Below are 22807 nucleotides of genomic sequence, written 5' to 3'. Positions count from 1 at the left end.
CTCTCTCTCTCTCTCTCTCTCACACACACAATTTAGCTTTCAAATAAATAAATAAACTTATAAAAAATAGTATGGAACTTAATAAACAAACCCAAACAAATGAATACAAATGAGTAAGATCTGTATAGTTTAAGCCGGCGCCGTGGCTCAATAGGCTAATCCTCCACCTTGCGGCGCCGGCACACCGGGTTCTAGTCCCGGTTGGGGCGCCGGATTCTGTCCCGGTTGCCCCTCTTCCAGGCCAGCTCTCTGCTATGGCCAGGGAGTGCAGTGGAGGATGGCCCAGGTGCTTGGGCCCTGCACCCCATGGGAGACCAGGAAAAGCACCTGGCTCCTGGCTCCTGCCAGGATCAGCGTGGTGCGCCGGCTGCAGCGGCGGCCATTGGAGGGTGAACCAGCGGCAAAAGGAAGACCTTTCTCTCTCTGTCTCTCTCTCTCACTGTCCACTCTGCCTGTCAAAAAAAAAAAAAAAAAAAAAAAAAAAAAAAAAAAAAAAAAGATCTGTATAGTTTATACCCTACTTGTGATAGTAAGAAAAAAGTTTTTCAAATGTTGCCACTGGAGGAAAGTGGGTTAAAGTATACAAGGAATATGCTCAGGAATATATCATTATGTCATTAACACATCAACAGAAAATTCACATTACCCATGTTAATTCTGAAACAGGATAGTGATATCATCTAGCAATATAGGAAGAAGTAATGCAGTATTTCAACATCTTCATTCTAGTCATTCTAAGACTTCATAACAGTGGAACTGGTAGATCTTACTGATTAAATTAAAATTTTGGGAGGGATTGTTTCAAGCCAGAGATGATCATTTTTGAGGTAGTTTTCAATGACATAGTGCTTTGAAATGAGAGCCAGATCATCCTAGCCAGGCACATGATAAACATGGGTGGAAGGAGAGTCAGGAAGAGGAAGAAAAAATCAGTTTTTTTGAACTACAACTTTTCAAACTAGGATGCTTAACAATTCCATCTTAACACTGACTTAATACTAGAAATTTAGGCCAATTAATTGGTAAGATAACTGGAGAATAATGGTGATAATTATGGGATGCACCAACATTTATCTAACAATTACACTAATCATAATAGCCATTATTTAGCAAGCACATAATATGTGCCTGGCATTGTGCTAGAGTCTTTTTGTCAATGACTAAAATTCCTCACAGCAATCTTAGGTGAAACACAGCCTCTGTTGGATCTCATGTACTTGATTCAAGGTCACATAACTAGAAAGTGGCGGAATTTGACTTTGAACTGGGTTTCTGTGGTTCTAAGGCTTGTGTGTGTTTCACTGCTCTACATGCACAGTCAAGAAACACCTGACATTATGGAACACATCTGCAGGCTAGGGGTGGTAGGAGTAGAAAATGAGGGCGGATGAACACTGACCTGCTTGTAGGTTCCATCCAGCAAAGTGTCCAGGTGCTGGAGTGGGGCGGGCGTCTTATCTTTGAACCTTGCTAACAGCCGGCGCTGAATGGCCCGGAACTGTACAGCTCTTTCAGATAGGAGTTCCTCTAACTTTTCACCATTTTTCCGCAGCTACAACAAAGAATTTCTTAAATTCAGGTCAAATAGGCACAGCTAAATGTATTTAAAGTACGAATACAGGGAATAACAATTAAAATTTTGAAAAAGCCATAAAGGATTTCAATTTTTTTTTTTTTTAGAGTCAGAGAGACACACAGAGAAAAAGGAGACAGTGAGAAACATAGAGAGAACTCTCATCCACTGTTTTATGACCCAAATGCTTGAAATCATGAGGGCCAAACCCTGGAGTCTGGAATTCAAAGCAGGTCTTCGACACAGGTGGCAAGAACTTAATTACTGCTGCCATCCCTGGAATCCCCAGGTCTGCATTAGCAGAAAGCTGGAGTGAGAAGCTGGAGCTGAGTACTGAGTCTAGAATTACAACATGGCACGTAAGCATCTCCGCCAGCATCTTATCTAAATAGCCACCCCAAAAAGGGAATGAGGAAATTTAAGTGCACTACATACTTGAATTAAAACAATGTGACATGTGGTACATGAAGACATAGATAACACAGTGAAATAAATCAAATGGGAATGCAGTAAAGGTGACCCCATCACAGTGGGGAATGATGGAATACTCAATAAATGTTTCATGACAACTTTTTACATAGAGAAAAATATGAATTTTCCCCATTTTTTACAGCAAAATAAGTTGCACAGAGATCAAAAGTTTAGATGCAATAACAGCACTAGAAAAATTAGAATTTTCTTGCAATTCTAGCATGGGAAAGTCCTTTATGAGTCAAAAGCCAAAAGATGCACACAAAAATATACATACACACACTAGCGGTAAATTGCCAACTGAAAACAAGGCCGAAGCAGGCATTTGGCCTGGTGGTTAAGATGCCAGTTCGGATACCTGTGTCCCACAACAGAGTGCCTGTGCCTTGACCTGGCTCCTGATTCCGGGCTCGGGCTGCTGCAGACCATGGGAGGCAGCCGTGAGGACTCAAGATCAGATTTCTGTCCCCCACATGTGAGACTTGGATGAGGTTTGCAGCTCCTGGCTTCAGCAGCTACTTTGGCTACTGTGGGCATCTGGGGAGTAGACTAGAGGATGGACACTTTATCTCTTGCTCTCTCTGTCTCTGTTTCTCTGTCTCTCTTAAATAAAAACAACTTAAAAAAAAAAAAAGTAAAACTGAATATCTGATTCTACGTGGTTAAAAAACATTATAACAGGCCAGCGCCGTAGCACAGTAGGTTAATCCTCCGCCTGCAGTGCCGGCATCCCATATGGGTGCCGGTTCTAGTCCTAGCTGCTCTTCTTCTAATCCAGCTCTCTGCTATGGCCTAGGAAAGCAGGAGAAGATGTCCCAAATCCTTGGGCCCCTGCACCCACATGGGAGACCAGGAAGAAGCACCTGGCTCCTGGCTTCAGATCAGCGCAGTGCCATCTGTAGCAGCCATCTGGGGAGTGATCCACAGGAAGGAAGACCTTTCTCTCTGTCTCTCCCTCTCACTGTCTGTAACTCTACCTCTCAAATAAATAAATAAAATCTTAAAAAAAAGAAAGAAAGAAAACATTGTAAGAGGGGCAGGAACTGTGGCATAGTGGATTAAGCCTCTCCCTGAGGTGCTGGCATTCCATATGAGCATTGGTTCGAGTCCCGGCTGCTCCTCTTCTGATCCAGCTCTCTGCTGTGGCCTGGGAAAGCAGCAGAAGATGGCCCAAGTCCTTAGGTCCCTGCACCTTCATGGGAGACCTGGAAGAAGCTCTTGGCTTTGGATCTGCCCAGATTTGGCCATTTGGGGAGTAAACCAGTGGATGGAAGACTTTTCTCTCTGTCTCTCCCTCCCTCTCTCTCTAACTCTGCCTCTCAAATAAATAAGTAAAACCTTAAAAAGCAAAGGAAAAACAGTATAAGCAAATTGATAAGACAGAAAACTGCAAAAACTAATGACAACAATCACATTATGCCCAAAGGGCAAGTGTGTCACTTAGCAGGTTAGACTGCCACTTGAGACAACTGCATCCCATACTGGAGCGCCACCTCCAGTCCTGGCCACTCCGTTTCCAACCCAGCTTTGCGCTAGCACATCCCGGGAAGCGGCAGAGAAGACCTGGATGAAGTCAGTGGCTCCTAGTTTCAGCCTGGCCCAGCCCTGGCTGTTGCAGGCATTTGGAGAGCAAACTAGGAGACTGAAGATCCCTTTTCCTGTGTCTTTCCCTCTCATTCTCTCAGCTACTCTTCCTTTCAAATAAATAATCATTTTTTAAAAAGTGTTATACCCATAATATCTAGAAAGCATCTACAAATTACTATGGAAAATTTAACAACCCAAGAGAAATCAACAAGAAAAAGAGTAACAATCCAATAAGATTTACATAACAATTACGGGGCCAGCATTTTGGCATAGCTGGTTAAGACTATGCCTGGGAGGCTGGCATCCCACATGCTTGTTGGTTTGAGTCCAGCTGCTCCACTTATGATCAAGCTTCATAGTAAAGCTCCTGAGAATGCAGCAGAAGATGGTCCAAGTCTCCAGGACCCTGACCTGTGTGGGAGACCTCAAGGAAGCTCCCGTCTTCTGGCCATTTGTGGCCATTTGAGCTGTGAACCAGCTGGTGGAAGATCTCTCTGTCTCTCCTCTCTCTGTATTTGCCTTTCTTTCTTTCTTTTTTTTTTTTTTTTTTGTGACAGGCAGAGTGGACAGTGAGAGAGAGAGACAGAGAGAAAGGTCTTCCTTTGTCGTTGGTTCACCCTCCAATGGCCACCGCGGCTGGCGCACCGCGCTGATCCGATGGCAGGAGCCAGGTACTTCTCCTGGTCTCCCATGGGGTGCAGGGCCCAAGCACCTGGGCCATCCTCCACTGCATTCCCTGGCCACAGCAGAGAGCTGGCCTGGAAGAGGGGCAACCGGGACAGAATCCGGCACCCCGACCGGGACTAGAACCCGGTGTGCCGGCGCCGCAAGGCAGAGGATTAGCCTAGTGAGCCGCGGCACTGGCCCTGCCTTTCAAATAAATAAATCTTTAGGACAAAAATGTTCTTGAACATACAAACTTGGACCTCAAAATCCTTCTTTTAGAAATTTATTATAGAGACATCTTGCAAAAAATTATGTATAAAGATATTCAATATAGAATTGCTTAGATTTTTAAAGAAATATATTAATAATCTAAAATCTAAAGGAATATCCATCAATAAGGGAACTAGTTAAATAAAGAAAACTACTTTGTAAGACTACCGGATGCCAACATGTTGTGCTATCCAAAGATGCATTAATTGAAGCAAAAATATACAAAGATGCATTTCATTAAATAAAGCAAAAAATATACAGACTAGTAGAAAATGTGAGAGTTTTCATGTGTTTTTCTTAAAGAAAGCCATATATTAACATAGTTGTGGCTGCATAAAATATTTCTAGAAAGAAACAGAAGAAATTGGATACTAAAGGTTGCCCCCAAAGAGAAGATTGAGTGGCTAGGCAAAGAGAATTAGAAATGATTCTTAATTATAACTCATCTCATAACTCTAAAATATTTATTTCAGTAATATAAATGTATATAAAAACATATTCTCAGTACTCAGATATCTGTCAGTTATTATTCCTTTTCACATGTAAGCCAGCAGCAAAGAGTTAATTTTCACATGTCACAGTCTGAACATTTAACAGATATTTGTTAGATTCTAGGACCAAGTACTGTTCCAGGCAGTAGGAATTATAGCAAAAAGTAAAACAGACAAAACTCTCTGCCTTCATGGAGATTATAACAAAGGACACTTGGATTCCAAAGGCCATTTTGATTCAAAGTTTCAAAACATAGTTTAATTTTAATGGCAGAAATCATTAAAATTAAAGGGCAGAAGTCATTAAAATTGGGGATAGATAACAAAGGAAGTAGAATTGTACTCCCTTTATTTTCTACCTATAATTCACCATATTCCCTAGGTTCCTCTCTGAAAAGAAAACACCCCTACTATGGAAACTCCAGGGGACAAGTAAGTATCTAATAAGGAAGGAAAACTATTCCAACCCAATTAGTCAGCAAGATACCATATTCTCTATTTCAAATATTACAAATACATACTTAACTGTAGTCTTTCTATGGACCATCTTTTGCAAACCACTAGACCACAGTTTTGTACAGTGAAATAAAAATTTCTTAAAATATATCCCAGAGGATTCTAAAGGTTCTTAATCCTTAATACCAATAGATACTCCCCAAATTGTCAATTTTGGTGCCACAATTTAGTACAAAACATACTGTGCCATATAATCATCACAGATGAAGGAAAATAATTTGATAATGATGTAATTATTTATAATTGTATTGTACACACCTGAAAATTTCCATTTATGTTCACAATGGATTAAAAAAACTATAATGGTATAATGTTCTTGAATGTTCAAGGTGAAAAACCAATGCTCATCAATATTCAAGGGATGACTGACCAGCTACATGCCAAATCATCTCTCTCCCTCTTCTCTCTCTCTTTCACACACACACACACACAACATAGCTTACAAACTGAAATGTCTACTGATTCCTTTAAACAGAGTCATTCTAGGAATCAATGCTTATTTAAACCCTACTCAGAATTCTTCCAAAATTCCCCTTCTGCAATGCTCAGATAGTCTGTTTATAAACTCTGTAAGTAAGCGGACTCTGGCAGCTTTTAAACAATTACTGTCAGTGCCCAGTGCATTTACAAAACATGACTTTGGGTTATTTCCAAATATCCAATCAGCACTCAAAGGATGAAGATTTGCTGCTATTGAGATACTCACTGGAATCTAACATAGGCCCCGAAGGCACTTCAAAGAAGACATGCAGAAAAACTCAAGGCAACAAAGTCATTGTCAGATCTCATTTCTTCAGACATTTAATCATTTAGCATTTACTAAGCACTCATTTGGCCTGGTACTAGAGAATATTTTCAGTGGTTAACCCTCGTTCAGATGCACAAGCTCTGGTGTGCTTGTTAGAAACAAAAAATAAAATCACTTTACTTTATAATCACACCTCATTTATGGCCTGCTAGAATTAGCTAGCCAAATGGCCGCCGATAAGCTCAAACAGTTTTAACACTGGGTTATTGGGGTTAAGGGTTAAGTCCCCATATGGGAGAACTAAATCAGCTCTGTTCCAAGGCCAGACCACATGCTTAGCTCCAGGCAGCCACTCTGTAAATATCTGCAACTGATCACAAACTGGGCAAGAGGGCAGGAATGGATTCACAAAACCCACCATCCACACACTGGAACAACTCAGCCTGCAGCCTCCTAGCGTGTACACAAAAATTCTTAACTGCAGCAGCACGTGTGTCTGCCTCACACGATTTAAGGATTATAGATGATATTAGTGATGATTATACACACCTCAAAGTGACGATCAATCAACTCAAAATACTCTTGCAGGGGCATAGAGCCAGAAAAAGAACATGCGAAATCTTTGATTCCCTGCTTTTCAAAATATTCTTGAAGGCGCAGAATAAGCTCATTTGTTATGAGCCAAAGATCTTCAAACTGTTCACTCTGAATGCGGTATCGTTCTGAGAGAAAACACAATAAGAAATGTTTAGTAACACACAATTACAAGCCGAACCTACTTCAACAATCACCAACCCTGACGTGAATACCAAAGCTAAAAGGAAAAATATTTTTAATCGTATAGATAAGACTTCCATGGTTTCATAAAAATATTTCCATTTATTGTAATTTTCTGCATCAACAACTTAACATTTCAAATTTAATTCCAAAGACAGGTGGTCACAGTGGAAATCTGTTGTCCTTCTTACTATGTATCTTACAGTAGGCTTTAGTACAATAAAAACATCCCAATTTAGGTCCTTTAAAAACCATTAAACAGTAAGACAACACCTATTTGCAAAAGTACAGCCCAGTCTGATTAGTTTATTTCAGGATATTATGCGAGATGAAATTTATTTTTTAGAAAGTTCCACATCATGAACACTGCAAACAGCATAAATACCCACAACAATGATTAAAGTTTCCTATTTTCCTGGTAGGTCTTTTATTTGAAGAAAGATTTTACAGTCAGACCCGTCCCTACACAAAAACTTTGCTTCCCTCTATTTTCTGAAACCTCAGCTCATAGATTCCTGGTCTATTCCCTACTCCAAATAATGTTGATAACATCGATGATGACACAGTGGCAGTAAAAACACCTATGAGAAGAGCAACTATTATTTGTTGGGTGCTAACCATGTATCAAGCACTGTGAGTGTGAGAGATCTTTTTTGTAAAAAGGGAAACAAAGCACAGAGAATTTCAGACAACTTGCCAAAGATCACAAAGTAAATTAAATGCCTGCACTAGAATTCATAATATACATTCTTCCCAACCCATCCAAATCTTGCCTATTCTTCAGGATCTGGCTCTAATCTCCTCTACCTAAGAAACCATGATTTCTGTACCACCTGCAGAAGCCCAACATGCATCAGATGCTGTCCTGAGCACTCTCATTTAAACCTAAACAGATCTATGGGGGGTGTGGGGGAGTGCTAGCTCAATTCACTGAAAGCCAATCTAATCACAAAAGCATTTTTAATTAATTTCCAAGGTCAACCAGCCAGTTAGTAACAGAGCATGGGCTGGAACTCTAGGCATTAATACGAAGATTAGCTATTAACTGTGACTGCCTCACTGTGTCTCTCAATATACAGAACTAATATTCCAAAATTCACTAGCCACTTCATTGATGATCAGGACTTATTTAACTTCTCAGATGATTTGTATTCATTCCTTTAAAAGGAATTTACACTTACTGACATCTGGAATTACATCTCTTTCCATTTAATTAACTGTTATTGAATATTTATCATTGACAATGTCATAAAAAAAGAAATGTTGCAAGTACAAAGATGAATTCAGTCTTTTTGTTAATGGAATTGGAGGATTGGGTAGGGTAGCAGGGCACATAGATATGCAAGATATTTGCTTATATTTCTCATGATACCTTCACAAATTCTATGAATATATTAGGACTTCAATTTGAAATTGATAGCCAGAATTCAAGAGTGTATCTCCTCCCATTTCTTTAGTCAGGGTAAGCCTCTCTTCTCTAGTGCTGTCCTATTATTCCCCTTGAAGCTTCCTCAGACATCCTCTCCCCATCCCCACCCCCCGTCTTACTCTGGATGCTGGCTTCTACCCCTGATGTTGATCAGATGTTTTCTTCATTTCTCCCCACCAAAGATACTAGGATCAAAGTCAGGGACAGGGTAACTTCATGAGGTACCGCCAAGACAGATATTTGATTCCAGCTCAGTGCGGCCTCCAGGTCCTCACCATTTTTCTCTCTTGGGTCAGATGTCTGGCTTTTAGCTCAGGGCTACCTCCAGTATCCCATCTTTCTTTCTGAGCATCTGTCCATCTGTTGCCCTGAGTCACAATCCATAACTATACCATGCTATTGGTTTCCTGAAGGAAGAAACTGAGGGTTACCAGCAACATCTCTTCTTGCAACTTGAGATACCCCAGATCACTGGCTTCATGTCTGGTTGTTCCAAGCCACATGGATACAACAGATGAAGGCGAAGCTGCACACTGCAGCAATCTTGGCCCAAAGGGCAGCAAGAAGTGGTGGTGACTCTGAACCACAGAGCCTAGATGTGGTTGTGGCAGGCATGAGTCAGAGAGAGATCTTCTGTCCATTGGTTCACTCCCCAAATGGCCACAACGGCCGGTGCTGGGCCAGGCTGAAGCCAGGAGCCAGGAGCTTCATGCAGGTCTCCCGCATGGGTGCAGGAGCCCAAGCACTTGGGCCATCTTCCACTGCTTTCTCAGGCACATTAGCAGGGAACTGAATTGGAAGTTGAGCAGGAAGGACTCAGACCAGCACTCATATTGGATGCCAGGACTGCAGACAGTGGCGTAACAATCTGGCCCCTTAAGTTTTTTTATTAAAAGGCACATATACATGAAAGGGAATGAACACATGAAGGCAGAAATATCAGAATTGAAGAACTGTAAAGGGTCTTGTCCAACCTTATAAAGCCTGGAGGGAGCTCTTCTCTGAGGCTCTTAGTAGATACATAGATAAACTGTAAAATTTATTATATTAAAATAAAACCATTAATAGGAAGTTATCTCATTCAACTATAATTTTTAATAGAAATATGTCACAATATATTAACAAGAGACAGACATTTAAAAGAACTATATCAACTGCTCCCAGGGGTAAAAAAATATACATTGCAAGTCAGTAAAGGAAGAAGCCATGGGGATATTGGTAGGAAGAGCATTCCAAGCCAAGGCAACTTTAAGTACAAAGGCAATAGACCAGTTTATGTTAAGTCACCATAGAGACTACAAGAAAATTTGGAAACAAGGCACATGCAGGTATGTCCAAGGCAAGCTTATCCACCAAGAATTGATGGGAAAATTTATCAGGATTTACCACTGGGGAAAAACAGATGGCATTCTCATTAGGATACCCCATGGTACCCTTGGCTGGCCAAAGGCTAAATTTGGCTGAATTGTTGGGAAAGGCAAACTCAATTACAACCTACCCTGCCATGGCACAGGATGTGCTGGGCTTAGTCCTCACTGCCAGCTTACACTTGGCATGTGTGCCATAGGAAGGAAGGCAGGGATGTTGTGGACTGGCCAAGAAAGGCAAGTGTCCCAAACTTTTCCACCAAGGAGGGAGAAGAAGTATTTTGTCCCAGCTAAATAAAAATGGAGCTCCTTCCCTTTTCCTGGCAGACAATCAAATCTCTAATCTAAAAACTGAAACGGGGGCAAGTATAAGATTTTCCCTTCTCCTAGGAAAACATGAACTTTGTGAGCAGGGGGCCTATGAACTCTCTACGATACCCAGCTCCATCAAAGTCTTCTCCTATCTAAAAGATAAGAGTAAAGTAACCAGAAAATCGTGGCAGTTGATTCAAAGAAAAAAGACAAATCAGAGGGAACAAGTTAGCTTTGTGAAAGAGGTAATTCAGGACTATCCTTAGTTCATACTTTCAGTAAGATTCAAGGTAACACTATATAAAAATAGAGCATTCAATGGTAAGTACCAGAGACAATGGTGAACACCACATACTTAATCCTGTCCTCATCCTAGTGAGAAGGACAGCAATTAAGTAAAGAACAGATAAAACAGAAACTATAAAAAGGATTATGATACAGACTTTTTCAAAGGCACTGTGATAAAGACTAAGGGGTATTCTTTCTTGAGTAACTATGGGCAGGTAAGGACACATTGATGTGATGTCAGCATTGGTACTAATAGTAAAAATGATGGAAATAATATTAGCACCTAAGATTTACCTAGCACTTAAAATGTACTAAGAAATTGCCACATGCTTTTTAGGGCTTACCTCATTTGGCTCATGCATAATACTGTCATACTATTTTACTGCCATTTTCTACACAGAAACAAGCAATTTTTCCAAAGTTAATCAGATAAATCATAAACCAGAGCTCAAATATGCACTATCAGTCTGAACCTAGATCCCACATTGCTAATCATTTTGTGCATAAAGTTAGGACCTTAAGGACGGTAGGCTTAGTTCAGAAGAAAGAGCAAACACAAAGTCTCACATGGAAAAAGTGGGACATGAACTAGGAACCAAAAGAAGGCCAGAGTGAGGAAGACTCCATTGATTTGGGCTCTGAATTATATTAAATAAATTGAGCTTTGACATTAATTTTTAAAGTTCTATGAAATTTTTGTTTATAATTATAATTATATAATCACTATAATTATAAAACAAAAATTATATAGACCATATTGAAGGAATTCTCTTTGTGAATATTCATAAGAAAAACATCATCCTCAACTCAGCATCAAGAGACTGTGCATCTGCTAAACAGATTATCTGACTTTATATTTTGGACTTTCTGAAAGAACTACAATACTTTCTCATTAGTTTAGGTTGCTAGCATCTTAACAATGGTACAGTATGATATCTGAGTGTTAATCTTATTCTTACCTTCATTTACTTCCTGCCTTTATTTTCTCTGTGTGTGTGTGTGTGTGTGTGTGCTCCAACTATTTATTCTCTCCTTTCATATTTTGGAAACTTTTAAAACTCTTTGAAATCCTTTAAGGAAAAAGAGGAATGGCACAAGAAACAGAGAAAGAGACAAAAACAAACAGAGGCAAGATCAAGAAAAGTACAGAAACAGAAGTGTAAAAGGGTGGGCAAGGAGAGGGGCAGTGTTTGTTGCATACAGCAATAAGACACTGTGTGAAGGTAAACTAGTATAGCCATTGTAGAAAACAGAATGGAGATTCCTCAGAAACCTGAAAATAGATCGACCATATGACACCGCCATCCCACTCCTGGGAATCTATCCATAAAATGAAATCAAATCAGCAATGAAGAGTTATCTGTACCCCCATGCCTACTGCCGTTAAATTCACCCAGAAGTCCAACAACCAAAGAATAGATAAACAAACTGTGGTATATATACACTATGGAATATCATTCAGCAGTAAAAAAGAATGAAATCTTGTCTTTCACAACAAAATGGATGCAATTATTCTTAAATGGAAACAATTATTCTTAATGAAATGTCAGTCCCAAAAAAGACAAACATCATATGTTTCCCTGATCTGTGATAACTGAGTACCAAAAAAATGTAATGTACATGAGCAAAATTCACATTCTGAGATCTGATTATTGTTTACAGCCCTTGTCTCTACTATTGAGGTACAGTGGGTTTTTTTTCTTACTATTTGCTGAATTCTTTACTTAGTGGAGGGTTAAGGTTATGATTATGAAATAAACTGAACTATATTACTGTAAAAATTAAAAGAAGAATAAGAAAGGAAGGAGAAGGAAAGGTGGGAGCATGGCTGCAGGGATTGGATGGGAAGTATCACTATAAATGAAACACATGAAATTTGTTCACCTTGGGCCAGCACTGTGGCGCAGTGGATTAATGCCCCGGCCTGAAGCGCCGGCATCCCATATCAGTGCCGGTTCTAGTCCTGGCTGCTCCTCTTCTGATTGAACTCTCTGCTATGGCCTGCGATAGCAGTGGAAGATGGCCCAAGTCCTTGGGCCCCTTCACCCGTGTGGGAGACCCAGAGGAAGCTTCTGGCTCCTGGCTTCAGACCAGCACAGCTCCGGCCATTGCAGCCAATTGGGGAGTGAACCATCAGATGGAAGACCTCTCTCTCTCTCTGCCTCTCCTCTCTCTGTGTTAACTCTAACTTTCAAATAAATAAATGAATCTTTAAAAAAATGTGTTCACCTTATATAAATTTTTAAAAATTGGAAAAAATAAAAGGCACAAGGGAAAAAAATACATATTTAGGTAATAGCATATTTCTTTTGCTGTCTCACCATACTAAATCATTCAAAACAACAGGCTTTCATACAGAAATATTTTATAATACTAACTACAAAAATAATCAACCTCACAAAATTTGACTTATCTTGCTATTTTCAATGTAATACTATGAGAATCATTTTCAAGAGTTTTGGTAGCATGTTTTTCCTAAATATCTTTATCTTGAATGCTTAGAGTTTTTTTTTAATAAACTCCAATTATATTGAAGCACTACTTACCTCTTAAATATAAACATGTGATTTGAGACCTGAGACAATAAGCTTCATGCACTTTTTTCTTCTATCTTTGACTGATCTTTGTCAAATTGGGAAACTGAACCAAAATCAGCATAAAATATACTTGAGTTTTTGGTTGATTATCAGACATATTTTGATTTCCCATATTCTGTTTAATCTGCTGAAATATAGTTTATCTCATATCCTAATTTAATAGTTATGTTTAATCAATGGATTCTCATAAATGTTCTGATATTTTCTTAGGCTTTTTTTGCTTGCCACATTTTCAAGCATGTTTTAAAAGAAGATGAATACTTGCAACCCAAAAAATACAATCTAAGAGTTGTATATGACCTAAGAATCATTTGACTGTTTACTATGGGATTCTTTTTATATGAAGGAATTTTTGGTCAATCCAGATTTCCAAACTAGAATTAATACTATGTGCTAGCAGACTCATAGAATAATAATTGCTTTAAGTAACACTCTGACCTCAGAATCAGACCTTAAGGCTTCTTGTTCTGGCAGAAAAGCCAGTGACAGCTGTCGCTCCCCCTCTTCGTGGAGGAACGACACTAAGCCCTGCGCTGTTCTTTTGTCTGCTCGGCCCTCCCCGGGTTTGCTGCTGGTTCTTCCCGGGTTGGCTACTATCCCTTCCACCCCGGTGGAAGGGCGGTTCCCCCTGGCCACATTCCCCACTTCCGCAGGGGAGAGGCACACCGCCAGCCGGCTTTCTCGGGGGCTGCACAGGTGTTCCTTCAGCTAGATGTTCCCCTTAGATGTTCCTGGTGCATGCCGTCTCTCTCCTCCTTTATAGTCCTCCTCTGCCAATCCCAACTCGGCTGCCCACACGCCGAGTACGCTGCTCTCCTCCAATCAGGAGCAAGTCCTACAGTTTATTGGTTGAACTGGAGGCAGCTGTGCAGAAGCTGTTTACTTCTCTCCCAGCGCCATATTGTGGGAGAGCAGATGCATAGAATAAGTCTTAATTCCAGTAACTCAGTCTAGTCCGGATTGCTCCCCACAGACAGCATTTCAGGCATGGAAAGCCAAGACACTGTGGCAAAAAATGTTCTACATGAAGGATCTCCCTGAGTGAGACACCAATGGACAGAAGTGGCAAAGAAGAATGTACTTTTCTCTAAAAGGAGGAGAGAACTTCCACTTTGCTTATTGCCTTGTGCAAAACTGACAGAGTCTGTGGACTCAAAAGACTCCCATAGCCTAGGTAGCTCATGTCAAGAGCCTCGGGTGGTCACTGATGTCATACAGAAGAGTGTTAATTGTTAAATTAACAACAGGAGTCACTGTGCACTAACTACCCATGCAGGACCTCTGTCCTCAGTGAGTTATATTATGAGAGTTAATTGTAAAACTGGTTCTCAAACTGTGTGTGTGTGTGTGTATGTGCAAATTGTTGAAATCTTTACTTAGTATAGAGTTGGTCTTCTGTGTACAAAGTTAATTGAAAATGAAAATTAATGGAGAATGGAACTGGCAAGGGGAGAGGGAGGAGGAAGAAGGGTAGGAGTGTGGGTGGGAGGGCAGATGTGATGGGAAGAATAACTGTATTCCCAAAGTTGTACTAATGAAATTTGTATTCTTTAAAAAATAAATTTAAAAAAAGAAAAAATTACTATGTATTTTTCATAAACAGAAAAATGCTAAAAACAGGTTGGGTACAAATTCTATCAGTCCTTCCTTGAGGATGAATAGCCTAATAGAGAAGGGAGCACCAACACCTGCCTCAACCCTAGAAAACTGACTTCTTTTCACATCTCTCTCTCTTCATCAAAGGCATCATGAAGGTAGGATTCTGGATGACAGAAGACAAAAAACCATCAGGGAATGGTCAAGGCTACTATTCAGGTCTCAGATTACAGGGTCCATCTAGTTCCTTGTTTAAAAGGTACCATCCTGTTCCATTATTTAGTCTATATTCCCATGCTGTGATTGTGTCAAGGCATTTCCATGTATTCAAATACACTGAGAAGATCAGTTATACAACTAGATATTTGGTGAAATTTAGATAATAATAAGATAATCATGGGCAACATCAGTACACTAAGAGTTATTTTATCTAAAAAAGAACAAATATAATGCACTAGGATATAAATATGCTCATTTGCACATACAATGGATATTTGCTTTTTTAATGGTCTCAATTGTAGGTACATTATCAAACAGATGCATATAATTTGTCAAAAAAGGTTGCAAGAATGTTTTTAGTTTAAGAAGAACAGTTAAACCAAGAAAATGCACCAAAATTATTCTTTCAACTGAAGACTGAAGCTAACCTAAAGCTAAATAATTTCATGAATCTATAATTAATGACAATATATTGTACACTTAAAAATTCATTGACAATAGACCTTTTAAGACATACGATAATAAAATAAATGTTTTTAATGATACCATTATAAACAATACGGTATCAGGACCAACCACAAAAACCATGAAAATTACAGAAAATTGTCATCTTGCCTTTGATCTCTGTGCCTTGTTCTAGAGCCATTAGTTGTACCCAAGTCTATTTCACCAATCATTAATCTACATACTCCAGAAGCTGTATGAGTTTAGCCAAAGACACATCAGTATAGTTTCTAGAAGATACAAGAAGGCCAAATAAGGAAAAGACATTCTAGTTCCAACCACAGGAAGATAACAGAAGAAGAACTGCATTCCCAGAGGACAGTTAGAAAGAAGTTTTAGGTGGAAAGTCCACAAAAAGAACAGACACTGGGAACAGCGGGAACATTACAATAATGCCACAGCGAGGAGGACACCACTCCCGACTCCTGCAGCCAACAGATGGAGAGGATGCCATCTTCTTGAAGCAAGTCATACAGCAACCAGTGGGGAGGAAACACCATCTCAGTAAAGCAAGTAGAGGCTGCTGCAGCTCATGTACTACGGCAGGATTTTATCAGAGGTATAAATCTGAGGACCCCATTGATTTTGAGTCTTCCCTGTAGGGTTGCAAGGAGGCAGGGCATCAGTTAGGCCCATGAAGCTCTCCCTCCACCATCTCATTCTATCATTGCCCCATACCAGGACCATACTTGCTAAGGGGAGCACTGACCAGCCTCTATGGTTTGGCAGCTGGTTCTGAGAATGTCACAGTTCTTCAGTAGACAGGGGCGGCTTATGGGGTGGAAATTTGATGCTCTGCTCCCTCTGACTGTGGGAGACCTAACCCTGTAACCCTGTAACCCTGTGACTGTGAGAATTCTGTGACTGTGCGATAGGGCAGTGACTGTGTCTGGCTTCAGAGGCCCAGGGTTCCACTCTCACACGGAGGACTGCCCACAGTTACACAGTTGAGGCACCAGCATGAGTGAGGTGCCTGGGCACTGTGGGGCTGAAGGCAAGCTTGCCCTGGGTGGGTGGTTCACCTTGGCAGGAAGGAGATGACCATGTGATCATGCCAGCCAACAAGATCATACCCTCCTACTGCTGGTAATAGAGATCTACGATGCCCAAACTTGGGTGTCACCCTGGACTCTTGCCTTACCCTCAAGCAATGGCCAGAGTTACCTGGCCCCACCCAGCATACACTTCCACTGAAGGAGCAGATACTCCACTAAGCCACAGACATATTTTTAAAAGATAAAAGCCACTGATTGTCTGCATATAAAGGGAATTGAAAATTAATCTTGATGTGAATGGAAGGGGAGAGGGAGCAGGAAAGGGGAGGGTTGCGGGTGGGAGGGAAATTATGGGGGGGGCATTGTAATCGATAAGCTGTACTTTGGAAATTTATATTCATTAAATAAAAGTTAAAAAAATAGTAAAATATCTGTGAAAGGGTTTGGAACTGTGTTATATAGAACTGTTAGGAGCTTTAGAATACATTGAAGCTTTATATTGCTTGCAAGTTTATTTTGAGGGGCAAGCATTTGATGTAACATGTAAGATGCTACTTGAGATGCCTACATTCTGTATCAGAGTCCCTGAGTTCAAGCTCCATTCTTGACTCCAGCTTGGTGCTAATGCACACTCTAGGAAGCAGTAGGTGACTGTTCAATTACTTGGGTCCCTGTCTCCCATCTCCCGTCTCCCATGTGGGACATCTGGACTGAGACTAGCTAGGAGATTCTCTCTGTCTCTCTCTCTCCACTCCCCTCGGTTTTTCTTACTTTCAAATACAATTTTAAAAAGTTTATTTTGAATGCTATATAAAAGTTAGTTTTGTTAATTAGATTTGATGTGATTTCAACATTCTTGTACTATGTTCTCCCTACAGTGTCAAAACTGCCGTCCAGTTCCACTCATTTTATTGTGTTGTCTCTGTCATTATGGTCCTTAACAAAATATTTACACTATTGTCTCCCAGGCAGCCGGGGCTTTTTGCTGGCCTACTTGACCTTTACATCCCTTCCTATAGTGCTTTACACTGCTGTAAACTTGAAAGCTCACATCCTATTCTTTACCAGATCTCTGGATTTGGCAAGGGTCCTTTCTAAAGTTATCCAATGACTGCAGGCCAATATGATGAAGCAATTCATACCAAATTGTTAATAAGAAGTGACCAGCCACTAGGCAAGGCTATTCTTTATCCACCTAAGTTGTAAGCCATTAGTGATCCTCCAAGAAAAAAATAAAAAAAAGATAAAAGCCAACAGAGGAGAAAACCAACAAGTGCTTCCACAGATGTTTAAAGACAAGGAAGATAATATGACTCCCCAAAAAGAACATAACACACAGTATTAGAATGTGAGGACAGATTGATGAAACACCTGAAAAGGAATTCAAAAGAATGATCATAAGATTACTCAAAACACAGAGAAGTAAACACCTGAGATAAATAAATCCATACAAAACATGGGTGAAAATTTTGCTGGGAGGTAGAAATATTGAAGAGAAATCAAACTGAAATAATAGAAATGAAGAATTAAATATGTCTGGCCAGCACCGTGGCTCACTAGGCTAATCCTCCACCTTGCGGCGCCGGCATACCAGGTTCTAGTCCCGGTCGGGGTGCCGGATTCTGTCCCGGTTGCCCCTCTTCCAGGCCAGCTCTCTGCTGTGGCCAGGGAGTGCAGTGGAGGATGGCCCAAGTGCTTGGGCCCTGCACCCCATGGGAGACCAGGAGAAGTACCTGGCTCCTGCCATCGGATCAGCACGGTGCGCTGGCCGCAGCACGCCAGCCGCGGCAGCCACTGGAGGGTGAACCAATGGCAAAAAGGAAGACCTTTCTCTCTGTCTCTCTCTCACTGTCCACTCTGCCTGTCAAAAAAAAAAAAAGAAAAGAAAAAGAAAGAAAGAAAGAATTAAATATGTCAAACAGTTTTAAAATACAGTGGAAATCCTTAACAACAGACTTGATGAAGCAGAAGAAAGAATATCCAAGCTAGAAGACAAATGCTTGGGAAGATCTCAAACTAAAAAAAAAAAAAAAAAAAAAAAAGAGGAAAAAATGAGGAAATTTAAAGAGTATTTAAAGAGTATTTAAAAAATACTGTTTGAGATTTATGGGATGTTATCAAACAACCAAACATACATGTCTTAGGAGTTTGTGAAGGTGTTGAAAGACAGAATGGAATAGAAGTCCTATTCAATAAAACAATAACAGAAATTTTCCCTCATTTGGAGAAAGAAAGGGACACCAAGTACAAGAAGTACTAATAGATCAGAAAAGATCTTCACCACGACATATTATAGACAAAATGTCAACAGTGAAACATAAAGAAAATATTATAAAATATGCGTGAGAGAAACACCAGATTGCCTTCAGAGGATCTCCAATTAGACTAACAATGATTTCTCATAAGAAATCCTACAGGCTAGGAGAGAAAGGGGAGATACAGTCCAAGTCCTAAAAGAAAAAAACTTTCAACCCAGAATACTGTACCCAGCAAATCTCTCATTTACAAATGAAGGTGAAATAAACACCTTCCAACACAAACTGAAATTGAAAAAACGTTGACCATTCATCCAGCCTTATAAATGATATTTAAGGATGTGTTACACACAAAAACAGAGAAAGATAGTTATCATCATGAAAGAATGCTAAGGCAGAAAATCTCCCAGTAAAAGTACAAACAGCAAAGATTTTTTATTAATGAGACCATACTCCACCGGACTGTTCCAACACACAATTTGCTCCTGGACCCAAGTTTGCTAAAAAGACTTTCTTTCTCAATATCTTACTAGATTTCCATTTAACATATAACAATATTCAGTAGCTCCAGTACACCACATACCTCAGAAGTCAGTTTCCATTGACTAGTTTCAACTATCATTCTCATGTGAGGTAAATAAATCATTACAATATATTTAATTCTGAAAGTCAAACTTGAATATAACAATTACTAATCGCCCGATGACTGGGATTAGACTCAGCAAAAGTCATTCGTTTTTACCAATGTCCAAGAGCCAGGGAAAAGAATATATCCCAAAAATCAAACAGCAATCAATTTCAATTTCTAACAGTTCCTAAAACATAATTAACCAAACATCTATCTCAAAAATATTTTAAAACTCTAAATTCTCCTCCCAAACTCTCTTACCACAAAAAAAAAAAAAAAAAATACACTTACTACCACAGCTCTTAGTCATTTGCTACCTAATTTAACATCACCCTTTCTAGGATTCCTGGCTGTAAGGATGTTCTGTGATGTGGTGTTCTCAGCAGAAAATTTCAAAAGCAAAATAGCATGGTTTTACTCACGAGAAGTTTTGGAAGCCAGAAGGGTAACTCGGGAACCTCCTAAGAAACGAAAACCCATCACATTCACCTGGTCATCTTCTGATTGATTGGCAAATCCTACAAAGAAGAGGAAAAAGCATCTAATGTGATCACAAAGAAAAAATGTAACAATTAAAATAGGAAACTTTGGTGAATAAGTTGTTAATATCACTAGTTATGACCAGTAGAGCTTCATGAAAAGAATTTAGTGCCAGGGCCAGCGCTGTGGCGTGGCAGGTAAGGCTGCCACCTGTAGTGCCGGCATCTCATATGATGCTGGTTCAAGTTCCAGCTGCTCCACTTCCAATTTAGCTCTCAATTATGGCCTGAGAAAGCAGTGGAGGATGGCCCAAGTGTTTGGGCCTCTGCACCCATGTGGGAGACCTGGAAGAAGTTCCCGGCTCCTGGCTTCAGATTGGCTCAGCTGTGGCCTTTGCGGCCATTTGGAGAGTGAACCAGTGGATGGAAGACCTCTCTCTCTCTCTCTCTCTGCCTCTGCCTCTGTGACTTTGCCTTTCAAATAAATAAATAACTCTCTTAAAAAAGAGAGAGAGAAAATTTGAGTACAAACTTAAAGAGACTATCACTGGCCAAAGACAAATATATTTGAGTATCATAAAAGACAATAACTGCAATGCAGTAAAATATATGAAATACATTTAAAGATATGAGTTATATACAGAAACTAAAAGCAAAACACAAATAATTATTACAAGATCCCAGAAAATCATCTCTGTTTATTTAAAACTATAAATACAGATGTTCCTCAAACAAGTGAAAAGGAAAGGCAGGTGCGTGGCAGTGTTAAAGTCACCACTTAGGATGCTTGCATCCCGCGTCAGAGTGCCTGCCTCAAGTCCCAGCTACTCTGCTTCCCATCCAGCATTCTCTAAGGCACAGTGGGGGGCAGCAGGTGATGGCTCAAGTACTTGCCTTCCTGCACCCACCTGGGGAGACCCATATGAAGTTCCTGGCCCAGCTCAGCCTGGCCCAGCTCAGCCTGGCCCTGCTCTGGCTGTTCTGTGCATTTGGGGAACATACCAGAGGATAGAAGATATCTCTCTCCCTCTGTCTTCCTCTCTCCCTCTCCCTTGCTCCTCTCTCTCTTTTCTCTCTCTTTCTCTCTCTCTCTCTCTCTCTTTCAAATAAAGTGAAACTAAGTAGAGGGTTTTTTTATTTAAAAAAAGAACATCAATATAAAAAGTCTACTGTTCACCTGTGGCCCCCTTGGAACTGTGGAGGGCTGCTGGAAACACAACTTCTAAAAGGCAAATGCTGGCCGGCGCCACGACTCAGTAGGCTAATCCTCCACCTTGCGGCGCCAGCACACCGGGTTCTAGTCCTGGTCAGGGCACCGGATTCTGTCCCAGTTGCCCCTCTTCCAGGCCAGCTCTCTGCTGTGACCCGGGAGTGCAGTGGAGGATGGCCCAAGTGCTTGGGCCCTGCACCCCATGGGAGACCAGGAGAAGCACCTGGCTCCTGGCTTCAGATCAGCGCGGTGCGCCGGCCGCGGAGGCCATTGGAGGGTGAACCAACGGCAAAAAGGAAGACCTTTCTCTCTGTCTCTCTCTCTCACTGTCCACTCTGCCTGTCAAAAAAAAAGGGGGGGGGGGGCAAATGCTTCTAGAAAGCTGTGTGGTTCAAGGCTATTTTTGATTGCTATAAGCAGAGTCCCTGGAACCAAAAGGAGCATACAACTTTTCCTAAAATTGAAGATATCTGTGCCTGAGATGAAACTGAATTCTATCCTGGCAAGAGATACACCAAGGTGTAGAAGAGAAAGAACAGAATGACTCCTGGTGGCACCAAATAAAACCAGAACAATCTGGGAAAGGTAACTCAAGCCCACAGAAACATGGTTCATGTCCAGTTCCAATCAACTGTTCTGCTAATGTCACTGGGTATACAACCCACGTGATTTTCTGCCTCTCAGGGATTTAAACGATTGAAAAGTAAATAAAGTGGATATGTTTAAAAAAGTAAACAAAAGTCTATGAGATTTAGGGAACAGCAACAAGAGATCTCATACAACAGTACGACAGTTAGAGAAGGAAAAGAAAAATAGAAAGAGGTAAAAAATTATTTAAAGAAATAATAGCAGAAAACTTTGCAAATTTGGGGAAACACATAAATATTCAGATACAAAAAGTACATGGCATCAAAAACACAAAATGAAAGAAGAGAGGGATGGGATAAAAGTGTAGAGTTTTTATATGCAATGTAAGTTGCTTTTATGAAACTATAAAGCTATGAGCCGGTAACTACGAAATGTTCTACTTAAGCTTCACAGTAACCATAAAAAGCTACAGAAGCCATACAAAGATTAAAAAGTAAGAAATCAAAGCATACCACTAATCCCAAAAAAAGATAGTGATAAAGGAAAGAAAGATTCGTAAAACAACCGGGGCTAGCACTATGGCATAGCAGGTAGAACCACCACCAGCAGTGCCGGCATCCTGTATGGGCACCAATTCGAGTCCTGGCTGATCCACTTTTGATCCAGCTCTCTACTATGGCCTGGGAAAGCAGTGGAAGACGGCCCAAGTCCACGGCCCCTGCACCCACATGGGAGACCCAGAGGAAGCTCCTGGCTCCTGGCTTCAGATCAGCTCAGCTCCAGCCACTGCAGCCATTTGGGGAGTGTAGTGGCAGATGGAAAACCTCTCTTTCTCTCTGGCTCCACTTTTCTCTGTAACTCTGTCTTTCAAATAAATAAAATGAATGTTTAAAAAATAAAAAATAAAAACTGCATCTTTAGTAAACATTTACAGATTGTTTTTCTTAACATTACTCCTAAATAATGAGGAATAACAACTCATTACACAGCATATACACTGTATCAGGTATTACAAGTAAATTTAGAGATGATTTAAAGTAGATGAGAGGATGTATATAGGTTTGTGCAATTACTAGACCACTAGATTATGTAAGGGACTTGAGCATCCACAAAGCTGGGCATCTCTGAGGAGTACTGGAAGCAATATACCATGAATACAGAAGGATGATTATAAAAATCAAGAACAAAAATATCTTTACAAAAATTCCAAGTATTTAGAAAATACTTTTTTAATGATTTAT

At 40.3% G+C, this 22807-nt stretch overlaps 1 protein-coding gene across 6 annotated transcripts in view; it reads right to left on the bottom strand.

Annotated features, from left to right (window-relative positions):
• BBS9 (Bardet-Biedl syndrome 9) overlaps window positions 1-22807 on the bottom strand; it is a 440716-nt gene that overhangs the window by 206140 nt on the left and 211769 nt on the right. For all 6 annotated transcript variants that reach the window (XM_008261624.4, XM_008261625.4, XM_002713746.5 and 3 more), the window contains 3 exons: window positions 19712-19807; window positions 6872-7044; window positions 1400-1552 (listed from right to left, as the gene is read on the bottom strand). In XM_008261624.4, coding sequence (XP_008259846.1) covers window positions 1400-1552; window positions 6872-7044; window positions 19712-19807 — 422 coding nt within the window. The remainder of the gene's footprint in view (window positions 1-1399; window positions 1553-6871; window positions 7045-19711; window positions 19808-22807) is intronic.

This window comes from Oryctolagus cuniculus, chromosome 16 (genome assembly GCF_964237555.1).
Source record: "Oryctolagus cuniculus chromosome 16, mOryCun1.1, whole genome shotgun sequence".
NCBI lineage: Eukaryota > Metazoa > Chordata > Mammalia > Lagomorpha > Leporidae > Oryctolagus > Oryctolagus cuniculus.
Note: the sequence above shows the minus strand (reverse complement) of the source record. Positions and strands in the feature narration are given on the sequence as shown.